Below are 11,149 nucleotides of genomic sequence, written 5' to 3'. Positions count from 1 at the left end.
GTGCAGTGCTCGAGAGCTGGCAGAGGCTGCGGCCCGCCTTGATGCCCATCTCTACTGGTCCATTCCCAGCCGGCTGGATGAGAAGGTGGAGGAGGAGGGGGCAGGGGAGGGGGCGGGTGGGGAAGCTGGGGCCGACAAGGAGCAGAATGGCTGCCTGCCACCCCCAGAGAGTGAGTCCAAGGTGTGACCAGCTTCCTCCGGACCCCTGTGGCAGACCGGGGGCCAGACACAGGTACATGGGGAACTGCATATCGGAGGTGGAGGAGGAGGAGGAGGAGAAGGTAGGCAAAGCCCCTGGAAATGTGCTAACGTTGGAAAGTCCCCATCCCCCAGAATCTCAAGTCTAGAATCCAGTATGGAAGGGAGGGGTCCTGATTTCAGGGAAATGGAGGGTGGGGCCAGGTGAACATGCCAGTCTGTGTTTGACCTTCACATTTGTTCATGAGTGGATGCATGGACAAAAGGATGGACTTTTGGGGGTTGGATGGGAAGATGGTGGCAGATAAAGACAGCTGACAGATACATAAATGGACCAATAGACAATTGGTTTACTCAGGGCTGCCACTAACCTGTAGAATACCTCTGTGCAAATTCTAAAAAGGAACCCTTTTCCTCCAGACAGATACAGCCCCAAACCAGGGTGCATGGCTTGGGGAGCAGAGTGTAGGATGGATTGCAGTCCCCACTGACCTCTTCTGCCAGCCTCCCCACATATGGCACAACTGTCTAATGACACCGTAGGCCAAGCTGAAGCAAAGGAGAAAGGAACCGCACCAAGATGGACATATGAGGAGGGTGCCCTCCTAGCTCCACCCTCACCGGGATGAAGGGGTGCAAGCGGGCTCAGCAAGGTGTAAATGACCTTAGTCTGCAAGTTCAGGGAAGCAGGCAGAGCAGGGAGGTGCCTGAGCTGGGGCCTGGAGAAGGTCCTGGGAAAGGAAAACCAGCAATGGCTATTTTCTTACAGTGCAGTGAAATCTTACAGGTATCAGGCACAGGCAGGAAGAGGGAGAGAGCTTCTGAGGAGGAAGGGACAGAGAGAGATCTAGAAAGTGGGTTCACTAGAGCTGGGACACAGGGAGACCCTAGGAAAGCAGTGTGTCCTTGGGGCACAGTCATTCACATCACTGATTGGGTGCCATGTGGAGTGGACATTCAAAAACTTGGTTCCTGTCCTCAAAATAAGGGGCACCTGGGAAAACAGAGGAATCTACCTGTGGCGACCGAACAAGGGATGATTCAAACTGACAGCCTGTGCGGTCCCGCAGAGGGTGGGGGAGTGAGGGTGATCAGAAGGCTGGGGCCGGTGTAAGCCATAAGGAATATGTAAGTCAGGAGTTAGAAATCTTCAGTGTGCATTGGAATCACGTGGAGGGCTTGTTAAAACACAAATTTTTGGGCTCCACTCCAAGGGTTTCTGACCCAAGAGGTGGGTCAGAAAAAAATGTGCATTCCTAAGAAGTCCCCAGGTCATGCTGTTGCTGCTGGACTGGATACCACACTTTGAGAACCTGTGCTCTAAGCAAAGACTTGGAAGTCATATCAGGACATGGGGTATAGAAACTGAGGAGTAGCTGAGAGGAAGATGAGAGAAGCTAAGAAGAAGCTGAGGATCCTCACAGGAGCAGACAGAGAAATGTGAAGGGCAGGGTTTTGTGTGTGGGAAAGTGACCCGGAGCCCAGGCTGAAGAGTTTAGCTTTGGGCCCAGGAACTCAACCATCAGTAGAAACAGGGCAGTGACAAGTGGAGGGGGTGTCTGGAAGCTGAGCAGGCCCGACAGAGAGATGAAGCCATCAGAAGGACTTGAGGGGGTTCCTGAGGAGGCCAGGGGGAGGTGGAACAGGAAGGGTTTTAGGGGCAAAGGACAGAACCCCTTGTAGGACTGGAGGCAGGATTGAATGTAGGAGAAAATCTGAGAGCAGTGATAGGAGTCAGAACATCTGGGTGTGTCTGCAGCCTGCTGTCAGCCCAACTGGGCCAGGGGGTCCCAAAGACACATATTCTCACCCCACCTCCACCTGCTTCCTGATCACATCCCAGTCACCAGCGGCAGCTTCCTGGATGGTGGGGAAGAACAATGGCAAGTTGAGAGGGGCAGAGGGGTGCAAGGGACCTGAAGCTGGCCTGGAGAACAGCGTAGGCCCAGGAGAGCCTGCCTTGGGACAATGCCTGTCTCCCACACAGCAGCACTGGCCCAGCAAGGACCTTCTCCCTTGGCCCTGGCCACATCCCACTCCTGCCCTTTCATAAGCCCCCTGGGGAAAGCACTCCAGTCTTCTCTGTTCCAGGCTGGACAGCTAGGGTCCTATGGGCACAGCCAGGGTCCTATGGGCACAGCCAGGGTCCTATGGGTCCTCTGGAAGCAAGAAAGGGGGCCATGGAAGGAGCCCAGACAGTTTGGGTTCACTCAGAGAGGACCCAAGTCCCAGTCCCTTCCTTTCAGTCAAAGCACGGATATCTTTGCCTCAAGTCACAGGGCCACCAGGGGGTCCTGTCATCAAAGATGAGATTCCTGAATGCTGGTATTGGCTGGTCCCCTAAGAATAGATGTTGGGGTGGGGAATGGGGATTCATTTGGGTTTCAGTAAAACAGGGGAGTCTGGACAAGAGGGGATGGGCTACTTGGTATCCACACACACGCACTCACACAGGAGCCAACCCTTTGCAACTGAACAAGCAGAGAAACTGAGGCTGGAAAGGCCCCTCCTGCCTGCTGAAGTCACTGGGACCCTGCCACACCTCTCCTCGCCACTGTCACCACTCAGGGCACCACTGTACAGTGCAACAAGTCAGGAGACCTAGGTCCTACTCCTGACACTTGCTCATTAGCTCTATGACTCTGGGCAAATCGCATATCTGGGCCTCAGTTTCCTCATCTGTAAAAATGACACTTAGCAAACTCGTAATGCTCAATAAATGTTTAAATAACAACTGAAGGAGGCCTACTGGATGCCTCTTAAGGTGCCGTGCAGGTAAGAATTTTGTGCTGTGCAGGTAAGAATTTTGTGTCATGCAGGTAAGAATTTTAGGATCAGAGAATCCTTAGGCAAGAAAATTCATGAAACTCCTGGGGCACTGGAGGAGGGGTGAAGCTGAAGGATGGGAAGGAGGAGATCCCAGGGTGGGTATAGGCAGGTGAAGCAGGTATATGCAGGTGTAGTGGGTATATGCGGGTAGTGGGTATATGCAGGTACAGCAAGTACATGCAGGTGCAATGGCTCTGTGGACACAGGCCCTCCCCTGACTGCCTGTTGTCCCAGCCTGAGTATCAGTTGTGTTCTGAGGCTTCTATTCTGCTGCTATCAGTCAGAAGGAACAAGAATTGCAGCCCCAGGGCCCAGTGGGAGGAGTCAGGTCCAAGACTAGCCTGACCAGGAGAATGAGAAGAGTGGGGGAAAGTCTGGGGAGCTCAGAAAAGGCACTGCCCCTGGAGGCCCATGCCCTTTAACATGGGAGAAGCTGGGGAGGGGGGACCACATGCAGCTGGAACCTACCCTCCTTTTCTATGCTTCCCTCCCCAAGCAGGAGTCCAATCAGGAGTTGTCTCAGCCCTGACAGTTCAGGCAGCAGATGGAACCCAGGTGTCCCCTCCTGGGGTAGGTGGCATGGCCCGTGGAGGCCAGATGGTGTTTGTGGTGGGAAGAGAGGCCTGGGTCGTCCAGAATAGGCCCCCAACCACCTCCCTACTATGCACCCTGAGCCTTTTACAGTCTCATGGTAGGGAAGACACAGCCAAGCCTGCTTTTTATAAAACCAGTTTATTCACATTTTAGAAAAACTAATTCCAGGACAGGGAATGGCCTCCCTACAGGATCCCTGTGAGACCAAGAACAGAAGGCCAGAGGGAGGGGCTTGAGAGGGAAGGAATGGGGAAGGGGAGGCATGTCTCCCATTCTGGGTAGTGGGAAGTCAAATAAATTAAAGGAAGAGTGGACAGAGGGAGAGGGTGTCCAGGCAACCAGAGGAGGGCTTGGAGCTGGGCCGGAAGACCGTCGACACCTGCAAGACCTGAAAAGGGCGCCCAGCGTGGGCTAAGGACAGAGGGCCCTGCGTGGGGCTCCCTCGTGGCCTCCACCCCTTAACGGGGCCCTGTGGATCTGAGCTGCCTACTCCTCCTCCAGGTGGGGCCTGGGAGGGAGCAGCTTGGTTCAGGACTTGGTGGTGGGAAGCCCAGTGAAAACAAGGTTGGGGGATTCTTTTCCCTCACCTGGGGAGTAAGAGATCACCGTTTTCGAAGCCTCTTCATGAAGCAGCAAGTGATGGTACCAAGGACAGTGGCACCAGTGACTAAGGCCACCCCTGTACCCACCAGCAGAGGCACAAACAGGGTGTCCAGGGCTGGGGGAGAGAGTATGACTGTTCAGAGAGGATGCCATCATCCTCCACCATCACACTTGCCTCTACACTTTCCCCATCAAGTTCTCTGAACCCACCTTCACCATTCACAGGCACCCCTATCCCTGCCCACAGCCTGCCCCCTCAGCATGCAAGTCAGCATCAACCACAGAGGACCCCATGCAGGTGGGCACTGCAGGGCTGGAAGTTGGATTTTTTGAGACTTCATGTGACAGGAGGTGGAGGAGAGAAATAGTAGCAGGAGGGTGAGAAGATGGGAAGGGAAGGCCAGCAGCAGGGGCCGGGAGGAAGGCAGAGTGAAGAGGGTGGAGGGGGTGTCACTTACCATGCATGTAGGGGTAGACTGTAACAGGCCCTGAGCGGGCACTGCCCGCCTGGTACCAGCTGTAGTCGGCATGCTGCACCCAGGCGCTGGGGGCACAGTGGTACACACCTTCATCCTCGGGCCCCAAGCTGTGCAGTCTCAGCCGATGGCTTCGGGGCGCCACCAGCTCTACGCTGACAGGGCCTCCTCCGGGCCGGACTCCCAGCTCTGCCACACCATCCTGGCCCACGCCACCCACCAGCTGGGCAGGGAGAGAGCTGAGCTCTCCATCCTCTGGTCGCTCCACCCACCAGCTGGCGGCCAGCCGCAGTCCTGGGGGGCCACCCCGCACAGAGATGTTGCACAGCAGGGAGGCAGTCTCCCCCCGGTACACTGTGCCTCCTGCTAGCCACGCCACAGCCTCCAGCACCACGCCTGCAGAACAAAGGACATGGGGTCAGAGGGTGCAGGGCCAGGGAGCATGGGGTTAGAGCTGCTGCCAAGCACCGCTGCAGGAAACTCAGGGTATTCCCACAATATTGGTAGAAGAAGAGCGTGAGGCTGTGGCATGCAAGCAGCTGATGGAGAGGGAGGGGGACGTGGAAACAGAAGGAAAAGGGGTTGACAATTCTCAAACCCTGTCCAGGGCCCAGCCCCCTCTCACCTTCCTCCCGCACGTGCACAGGGAGAGGCCGGGAACGGGCACTGGCTGCTTCACGAAGCCGGGTCCCAGACCCCCGAACATAGGCTTTGGCGAGGCAGCGGTAGGTGCCCGCATCACCAGGCCTGGCAGCCTCTAGCCGTAGCCGGTATGTTCTGGATGCCACCTTCTCCATGGCAATGTGTCGGCCCTCATAGCCAGGGCCCAGGCTGCCCACACCCTCTGTGTCCAGCTGGGCTACCAGGCGGCCAGGCCCAGGTGCCCCCGCAGGTGCCATCTCCCAACCTACAGAATATGCAGCATGACGGCCTGCTGGGGGAAGTGCCCCTGACACATTGCACAGCAGTTCCAAGGGCTCCCCTGGGCCGATCCGACGTTCACCAGGCCCCACTGTTACTGCCAGCTGGCTGGCTGAAACACAGGAAGGGGAAGAGGTGTCATGGAGGCAGGAGGGGACACAGAGGCACCTGATTCCCAACTTTCTGTTTCCTCCTTGACAGCAGCAACTTCAAAACCTCCTGTCTGCCCCTCACTGGGTATGATCATCTTTCTACTTGGGGGCTTGAATCTCACCCCTCAGCCATGGGCCTCCTATCTCTATACCCAATTTCTGAGCAGAGAAAACCCATCAAGGGCAGAGGGGGAAGAAATGCTAACAAGGCTGCTCACTCTGTGGAAGATGAGTTCCTTGGCGTCAGATGATAGCTATCTGGTACCCCCTGTGGCCACAGTGCCCACCAGGATACTGTCCCTCCCAGCTCCCACAGTGGGATGTATAAGTGGTACTTACACAGTGTCTGCACGTCCACGTGGGCCAGGACAGCCCTTTTCTCTGCGATCTGGGCCCAGCTGCCATCAGGATCCTGAATCCACTCAGCGGCAGTGCAGTGGTAGGTGCCTGCGTCCGCTGCCTGGGCACCCCCTACTACCATGCGGTACCGATCGGTCCCTTCCTTGCCCAGACGAAGCTCTCCTGCAGCCAGTCGCTCAGCATAGGGAGCTCCGGCCTCCACGGCCAAGTCTGACCGGATTCCCACGACTTCCTGCAGAGTTGTTCGCCCAACTGGTGCCTCAGGCACAGATCGCCCAAAGGACACAGCCAGGTGTGTGTGCTTCTGTGTGCTTGTCCTCGCCAGGCAGCCCAGTGCCAGCTCCTGCCCCTCATGCACCATCAGGCGTGGGGGTGAGGTTGGAGCCTGGCGGCCTCGGGGCCCTGGGGGGGCAGCAGACACCTGGAGGGCATCTGGAAGAACTGGAGAGAACAGCTGGAGTGAGGGAGGGCTGGGAGCTGGCAGCCTTTGTTACTGTTTCCTGTGTACAGCCTATCTCCCTAAATAGACTGTGAGCTCTCAGAGGGCAAAGATCCCATGTTGTATTATTTCTTCTGTAACTCAGTGGTGCCAAGTGCAGTACTGGGCACAGCACAGGCGCTCAATAAATACTTGTTGAATTTCATAGAACCAGCCCATCACCTACTCACCTTTATGTTTGAGACTGAATACTGAGAAAAGTGGTTCTGTCTTCCTTCTCAGAACACAAAGAAACTTCGTGAGAATGTCACATGGTGTCATTCCTTCCCTAACTCTACTCTCTTTGCCAGATCTGGGTCCTGTACTGTCCAGGAGTAGAATCTATTCAGCCCAACAGTCTTCCTTGTTCTTGGGAATGGAAAGGGGAATGGACAACTTAAGGACCCTTCTTCTCCCAGGAGGGGTCTAGATATGAGAAGATGAGCACTGGCTTGGGTGAGGAAATCTGGGTTTGAGTCCCACATCAGTCACTGAGTCATTGGGCGACTTTGTGTAAGTCACTTAACCTCTTTGGGCCTCAAGTTCCTTGGCTACAAAACCTAAGGGGCAGTTAGATAGGTCACTTGTGGCCTTGACTTTCTGCCTTGAGAGGGTGTGTGGCCCCACCCCATCCCAGGGCCCAGTACCTCTCAGCTCCACCTTGCCGCTGTAGCTGCCCAGGTAGCGGGTATCAGTGGAGGGGGTGTGGCACTCATAAATGCCAGCATCCTGGGCCTGCAGGCGGGCAATCTTGAGCACCACGGCATCACCTTGTAGGCGCTGCACCTGCACCTCACCCGCCACCACTCGGGACTTGAAGATAGCATAGGAGAACTGGGTATCCTTGGTACTGACAATGCCCAGTGCAGTATCTGGGGCCTCAGGCCTATACAGGAACCACTCAAAGTTCTGCTGGGCAGGGCCTTCGTAGCCAGTCACATTGCAGGAGATGGAGACAGCTGTTCCAGTCACGCGGTACAAGGGCCCCTCGGGGACCAGCACCTCCCGGGCCCAGCATCCCATTCCTGTAGGGAAAGGCAGAAGGAGTTGGAGATGCCTGGTTCCCCTTTCCATGCCCTCTGCCACCACAAGCACCATTCTTGATCTCCGCCTACAAAAGGAAAGGACGCCTGGGGAAGATGGTCCACAGCTTGGACCCTGTTCTGAGAAAAGGAAAGGGATGCTGTGATATAAGACACCTGGATCTCAAGAAGGTGGCACGGGCCCAGGATTGCCTTGGCACCTAGATGCATCCCATTTCTGGTGGACTAGAAGCAGAGCACCTGAAGGCAGAAAGGAGTACATCTGATTCCTGACCTAACCAGGCTTTGGTTCCAGCTAAACCTTGATCTGTCCCTGCCACTCACCCACCTCCATGTCTGCCATTCCTTCCTCAGTGCCTGGCCAGGGGAGCCTTCTGGCTGGGGAATTCTGAGACTACATGTCCCTCTCCTTTGCTTGAGGGGAGCTGGGAGTCTTGCTCAGAAGTGCTAGTTGGCTCAGCTGTGTCACCTGGACCAGACAATAGAGCCAGTGACCCTAGCTGGAAAGGGCACAGGCCCAGTCAGTTCTCACCACACAATGCCCTCCCCCCTCCAGCTGCGCCATGAGCTCACTGCTTCTCTCACCCCACAGGGCTGCCCAGGCAGCTGGGGCTTCTGGGGCAAGATCCAGGCTCTGCCCTCGCCATTGGGGGCAGAAGGTCCCCTCCTCCAGTGCCTGCCAACCTTCCTGGCTAGCCCAGCAGACACACAAGGCGCCTGCCCCAGTTCCTTAACAAAGCCTTCATTTGCATATGGTATGCATTCATTTACATATATGGCTCTCTTTCTGTAGGGAGGCATTAAATCCCCAGCTGCCCCTTCTCATCTCTCTCCCTTCAGAAAGGCCAAACCTCTCTTCTTCACCCTACTCCACCCCTATGCCCAACTCCACCCCAGCAGATACTCCTGGCAGACTTAGAGGGCTTAGCTCCTCCCTTCTCTCCTTCCATAGCTCCCTCTAGATAAAATCACAGAACCTCAGAATGTAAAGAGGGCTAGGCTACCCCTCCCCCCTCCCCATTTTACAGATGAGAAAGGTAAGGCAGGAAAAGTATAATATCTTAGCCAAGATCCTGCTGTCCCTAGATGGCTTCCATATACTCCTCCAGAGGGGCAAAACCAGGGAGGAAAATGGGGAAACTCCAAGGCCAGGCCTGAAGGGACTGACCTCACCAACCACAGTGTCACTTTTAGGCCTCCCAGGGGGATACCATGGACGTTCTGCAGAAGCTAGAGGAAAATGCCCAGGAGTCTGTGGTCAAACTCTACCCTCCAGCTTCTCTAGAACGGCTCCTCTGAACTTCCCCACCCCTGCTGCTGGGCTCCTAGCCCCTTCCTTTATCCTCTGGCTGAGTCACAGGGAGAACTCATGGTCTGTTGTTAAAGGCACAGGCTGTCAGTCAGGAAGTGGGATTCCAGCACCATCCCCATGCCCAGCTGTGTGGCCTGGGATCCAGTCTCTTTCTGTCCTAGGCCTCGGTTTCCACACTGGAGGAGAACTAAGAGCTCCAGCTCTGACCGTGCATGAGTGCGTATGTGACTCAGGAGAGCCTTGCCCCAGGCCAGGCAAGTTTCATAATCAGGGTGATGGTGGAGACGGCCAGGCTGACACCTTCCCCGACTGCCTCGGGGCAGACTGCTCAGAAGGCCCCCTCCCATCTTCCTGGCTCCACAACTGCTGATGCTTGGAGATCCCTATGGGAAAGTCACCTCCACAGCCTTAGGAAATCAGTTGCCACACAGCTCTCTCTCCCCTCCTCTGTATTAGTTGCAGCGAGGAAAGGGAGAGCAAAGAGGCCTGCTTTGGGATCAGATCTGTGTTCAAATCCTAGCCCCAATACTCACTAAATGTGCTCTCTGGGGCAAGTTACTTCAATTTCCTCATTTGTGAAATGAATGTAAGTGCCCACAGGCAGTGGGTGCTCAGACGTCTGCGTGCTCCTTTTTCAACCACAGGCCAGCACTTCCCCACCTCCCTGGGCTCCTCCCTGCTCCATGCTGCCCACCGGGGAAAACACACCAAGTGCTAGGCAACCCAGGTCCCACAGAGCCTTCCTCTCTGTACATCCTCCTGCCACCTGCCCAGGGACCAAGGAGAGGACTCATCCTAGCCCTGCAGGGCCCAGGGACCCGCAGCAGGGGAAGGCTTTGCTTGGTGCCACTGTGGAGCCCTGGTCTAGAAACAGGCAGCTGGGGCTACCTTCAGCCTCTGCCTTGACGACAGCAGCTCTGAAGTCACCATCCCCACCTCCACGCTTCACTCTCATTTCAAGGGCTTCAGCCTCATCAACATCTGTACTGGCAGTTTCACTTCTCCACGCCATACTCTTCCCCAGACCACCTCCTACAGGCAGCCTTCCAGTTCAGGCCAAAAACAGTTCCACTGTCATTACCCCCATGTATCTATGCAAGATTAGCCCAGAACAACCCACCATGAACACCCACCACAGCAGGCACAAGGTGCTTTGAGATCCCAGGATCAGTCTCCGTGGAACCTGGTTTCTCCTGAGGCAAGGAAGCTGGAACTAAGCGGGTGTGAAAACTGATGGGTGGCTGCAGAGCCAAGTGCCATTTGGGAGAGAGGAAGAAAGGCAAAGAGGGACCCAACCTGGGGTGGAGATGGGGGTGAGAGAGAGAACTGCCTCCAGTTGATGAAGTGTGTAGAGCGCAATTGGGAGAGACTTACTTCAAAGATCGTGGGCAGAACTGGCCTCTGGGCCTCCAGCCAACTCTAGGGCAATTATGAAGCTGGGCAGGCACTGCCCACGCAGGGCGGGCACCCAAGGCCAGGCCTGGAGCTGAGTGTGGGGCAGAAAGGAGTCGCAGCATTTGGTGCAGCGACCCCAGGACGTGGGTATGCTAGCTGAGAAGTGGGGCCTGCCCCAGGAGGCCAAGCAGTGCCTGGGGCAGCACTTTAGTGGGTCCTCCCTGTGCCCCACTCCCTGGCTTCGAGCTGGGGAGCCTGCACTCTTCCCAAGACTGGCTCGGCGGGCAGCCACAAAGCGCAGCTGGCCGCCGACCCCGGAGAGGCTGGAGATACCCCTGACGGAGAAGGATGTGAGGAGCCCCGAAATGCTCGGGAGGTGCTGGGTGGCAGGCACCTGCCCGGCGGGGCCGGGAACCGGAACGGGGGCCTGGCTTACCTAGCATTAGCAGCAGCAGCAGCAGCAGCGGCGACGGCGGTAGCAGCGTGGGCCTGAGGGCGCCCATCCTGCGCGGCCAGCTGTGGGGAGGCTCCGGGGGATGGCGCGGGTTCTGGGGGGCCGATGGGGTAGGGGGCGCATGCCCAGGTGGGGGACAGGAAGCTGGGCAGCGAGGCGTGGGTGCGCTGAGCTAGCTGAGCTGGAGCTGCCGAATCCCCTCCCTCCGCCCCTCCCGTTGCTTTCCCTCCAGCCCTCGGCAGTTCTGAGACCATTCTAGCCCCGGCCCGCCCCGGCACCGCCCCTTCCCCCGCCCCGTCTAAGCCCGCCCCGCCCCGGACCCAGCCCTGGCCCG

General features: G+C 56.8%; 2 protein-coding genes across 2 annotated transcripts in view; one reads left to right on the top strand and one right to left on the bottom strand.

The window, feature by feature from the left end:
• Window positions 1-2,937, top strand: part of KCNJ9 (potassium inwardly rectifying channel subfamily J member 9) — a 9,185-nt gene extending 6,248 nt beyond the window's left edge. The window contains exon 3 of the mRNA XM_017864862.1: window positions 86-2,937. Within this exon, the coding sequence (XP_017720351.1) occupies window positions 86-187 (102 nt within the window). The 3' untranslated portion in view covers window positions 188-2,937. The remainder of the gene's footprint in view (window positions 1-85) is intronic.
• Window positions 2,938-3,739: 802 nt separating this feature from the next.
• Window positions 3,740-11,081, bottom strand: IGSF8 (immunoglobulin superfamily member 8). The gene is made up of 7 exons (XM_017864859.1): window positions 10,798-11,081; window positions 7,259-7,636; window positions 6,113-6,574; window positions 5,326-5,733; window positions 4,683-5,096; window positions 4,209-4,339; window positions 3,740-4,009 (listed from the first exon to the last, which is right to left on the bottom strand). Exons 1-6 carry the CDS (start codon window positions 10,862-10,864, stop codon window positions 4,224-4,226), a joined length of 1,845 nt encoding a protein of 614 aa, XP_017720348.1. The 5' UTR covers window positions 10,865-11,081; the 3' UTR covers window positions 3,740-4,009; window positions 4,209-4,223.
• Window positions 11,082-11,149: the final 68 nt, after the last annotated feature.

Source organism: Rhinopithecus bieti, unplaced genomic scaffold, assembly GCF_001698545.2.
Source record: "Rhinopithecus bieti isolate Rb0 unplaced genomic scaffold, ASM169854v2 scaffold_77291, whole genome shotgun sequence".
NCBI lineage: Eukaryota > Metazoa > Chordata > Mammalia > Primates > Cercopithecidae > Rhinopithecus > Rhinopithecus bieti.
The sequence above is the reverse complement of the archived record's forward strand: the minus strand, read 5'-3'. Positions and strand labels throughout refer to the sequence as shown.

Excerpts from the sequence above, each read along its gene's own strand:
- IGSF8 (XM_017864859.1), bottom strand. The coding sequence starts at position 10,864 with ATGGGCGCCCTCAGGCCCACGCTGCTACCGCCGTCGCCGCTGCTGCTG. Across the intron at positions 7,637-10,797 it reads GCTGCTGCTGCTAATGCTAG|GAATGGGATGCTGGGCCCGG; the intron begins GTAAGCCAGGCC and ends CTTTCCCTACAG. Across the intron at positions 5,734-6,112 it reads CGTGGACGTGCAGACACTGT|CCAGCCAGCTGGCAGTAACA; the intron begins GTAAGTACCACT and ends CCTGTGTTTCAG.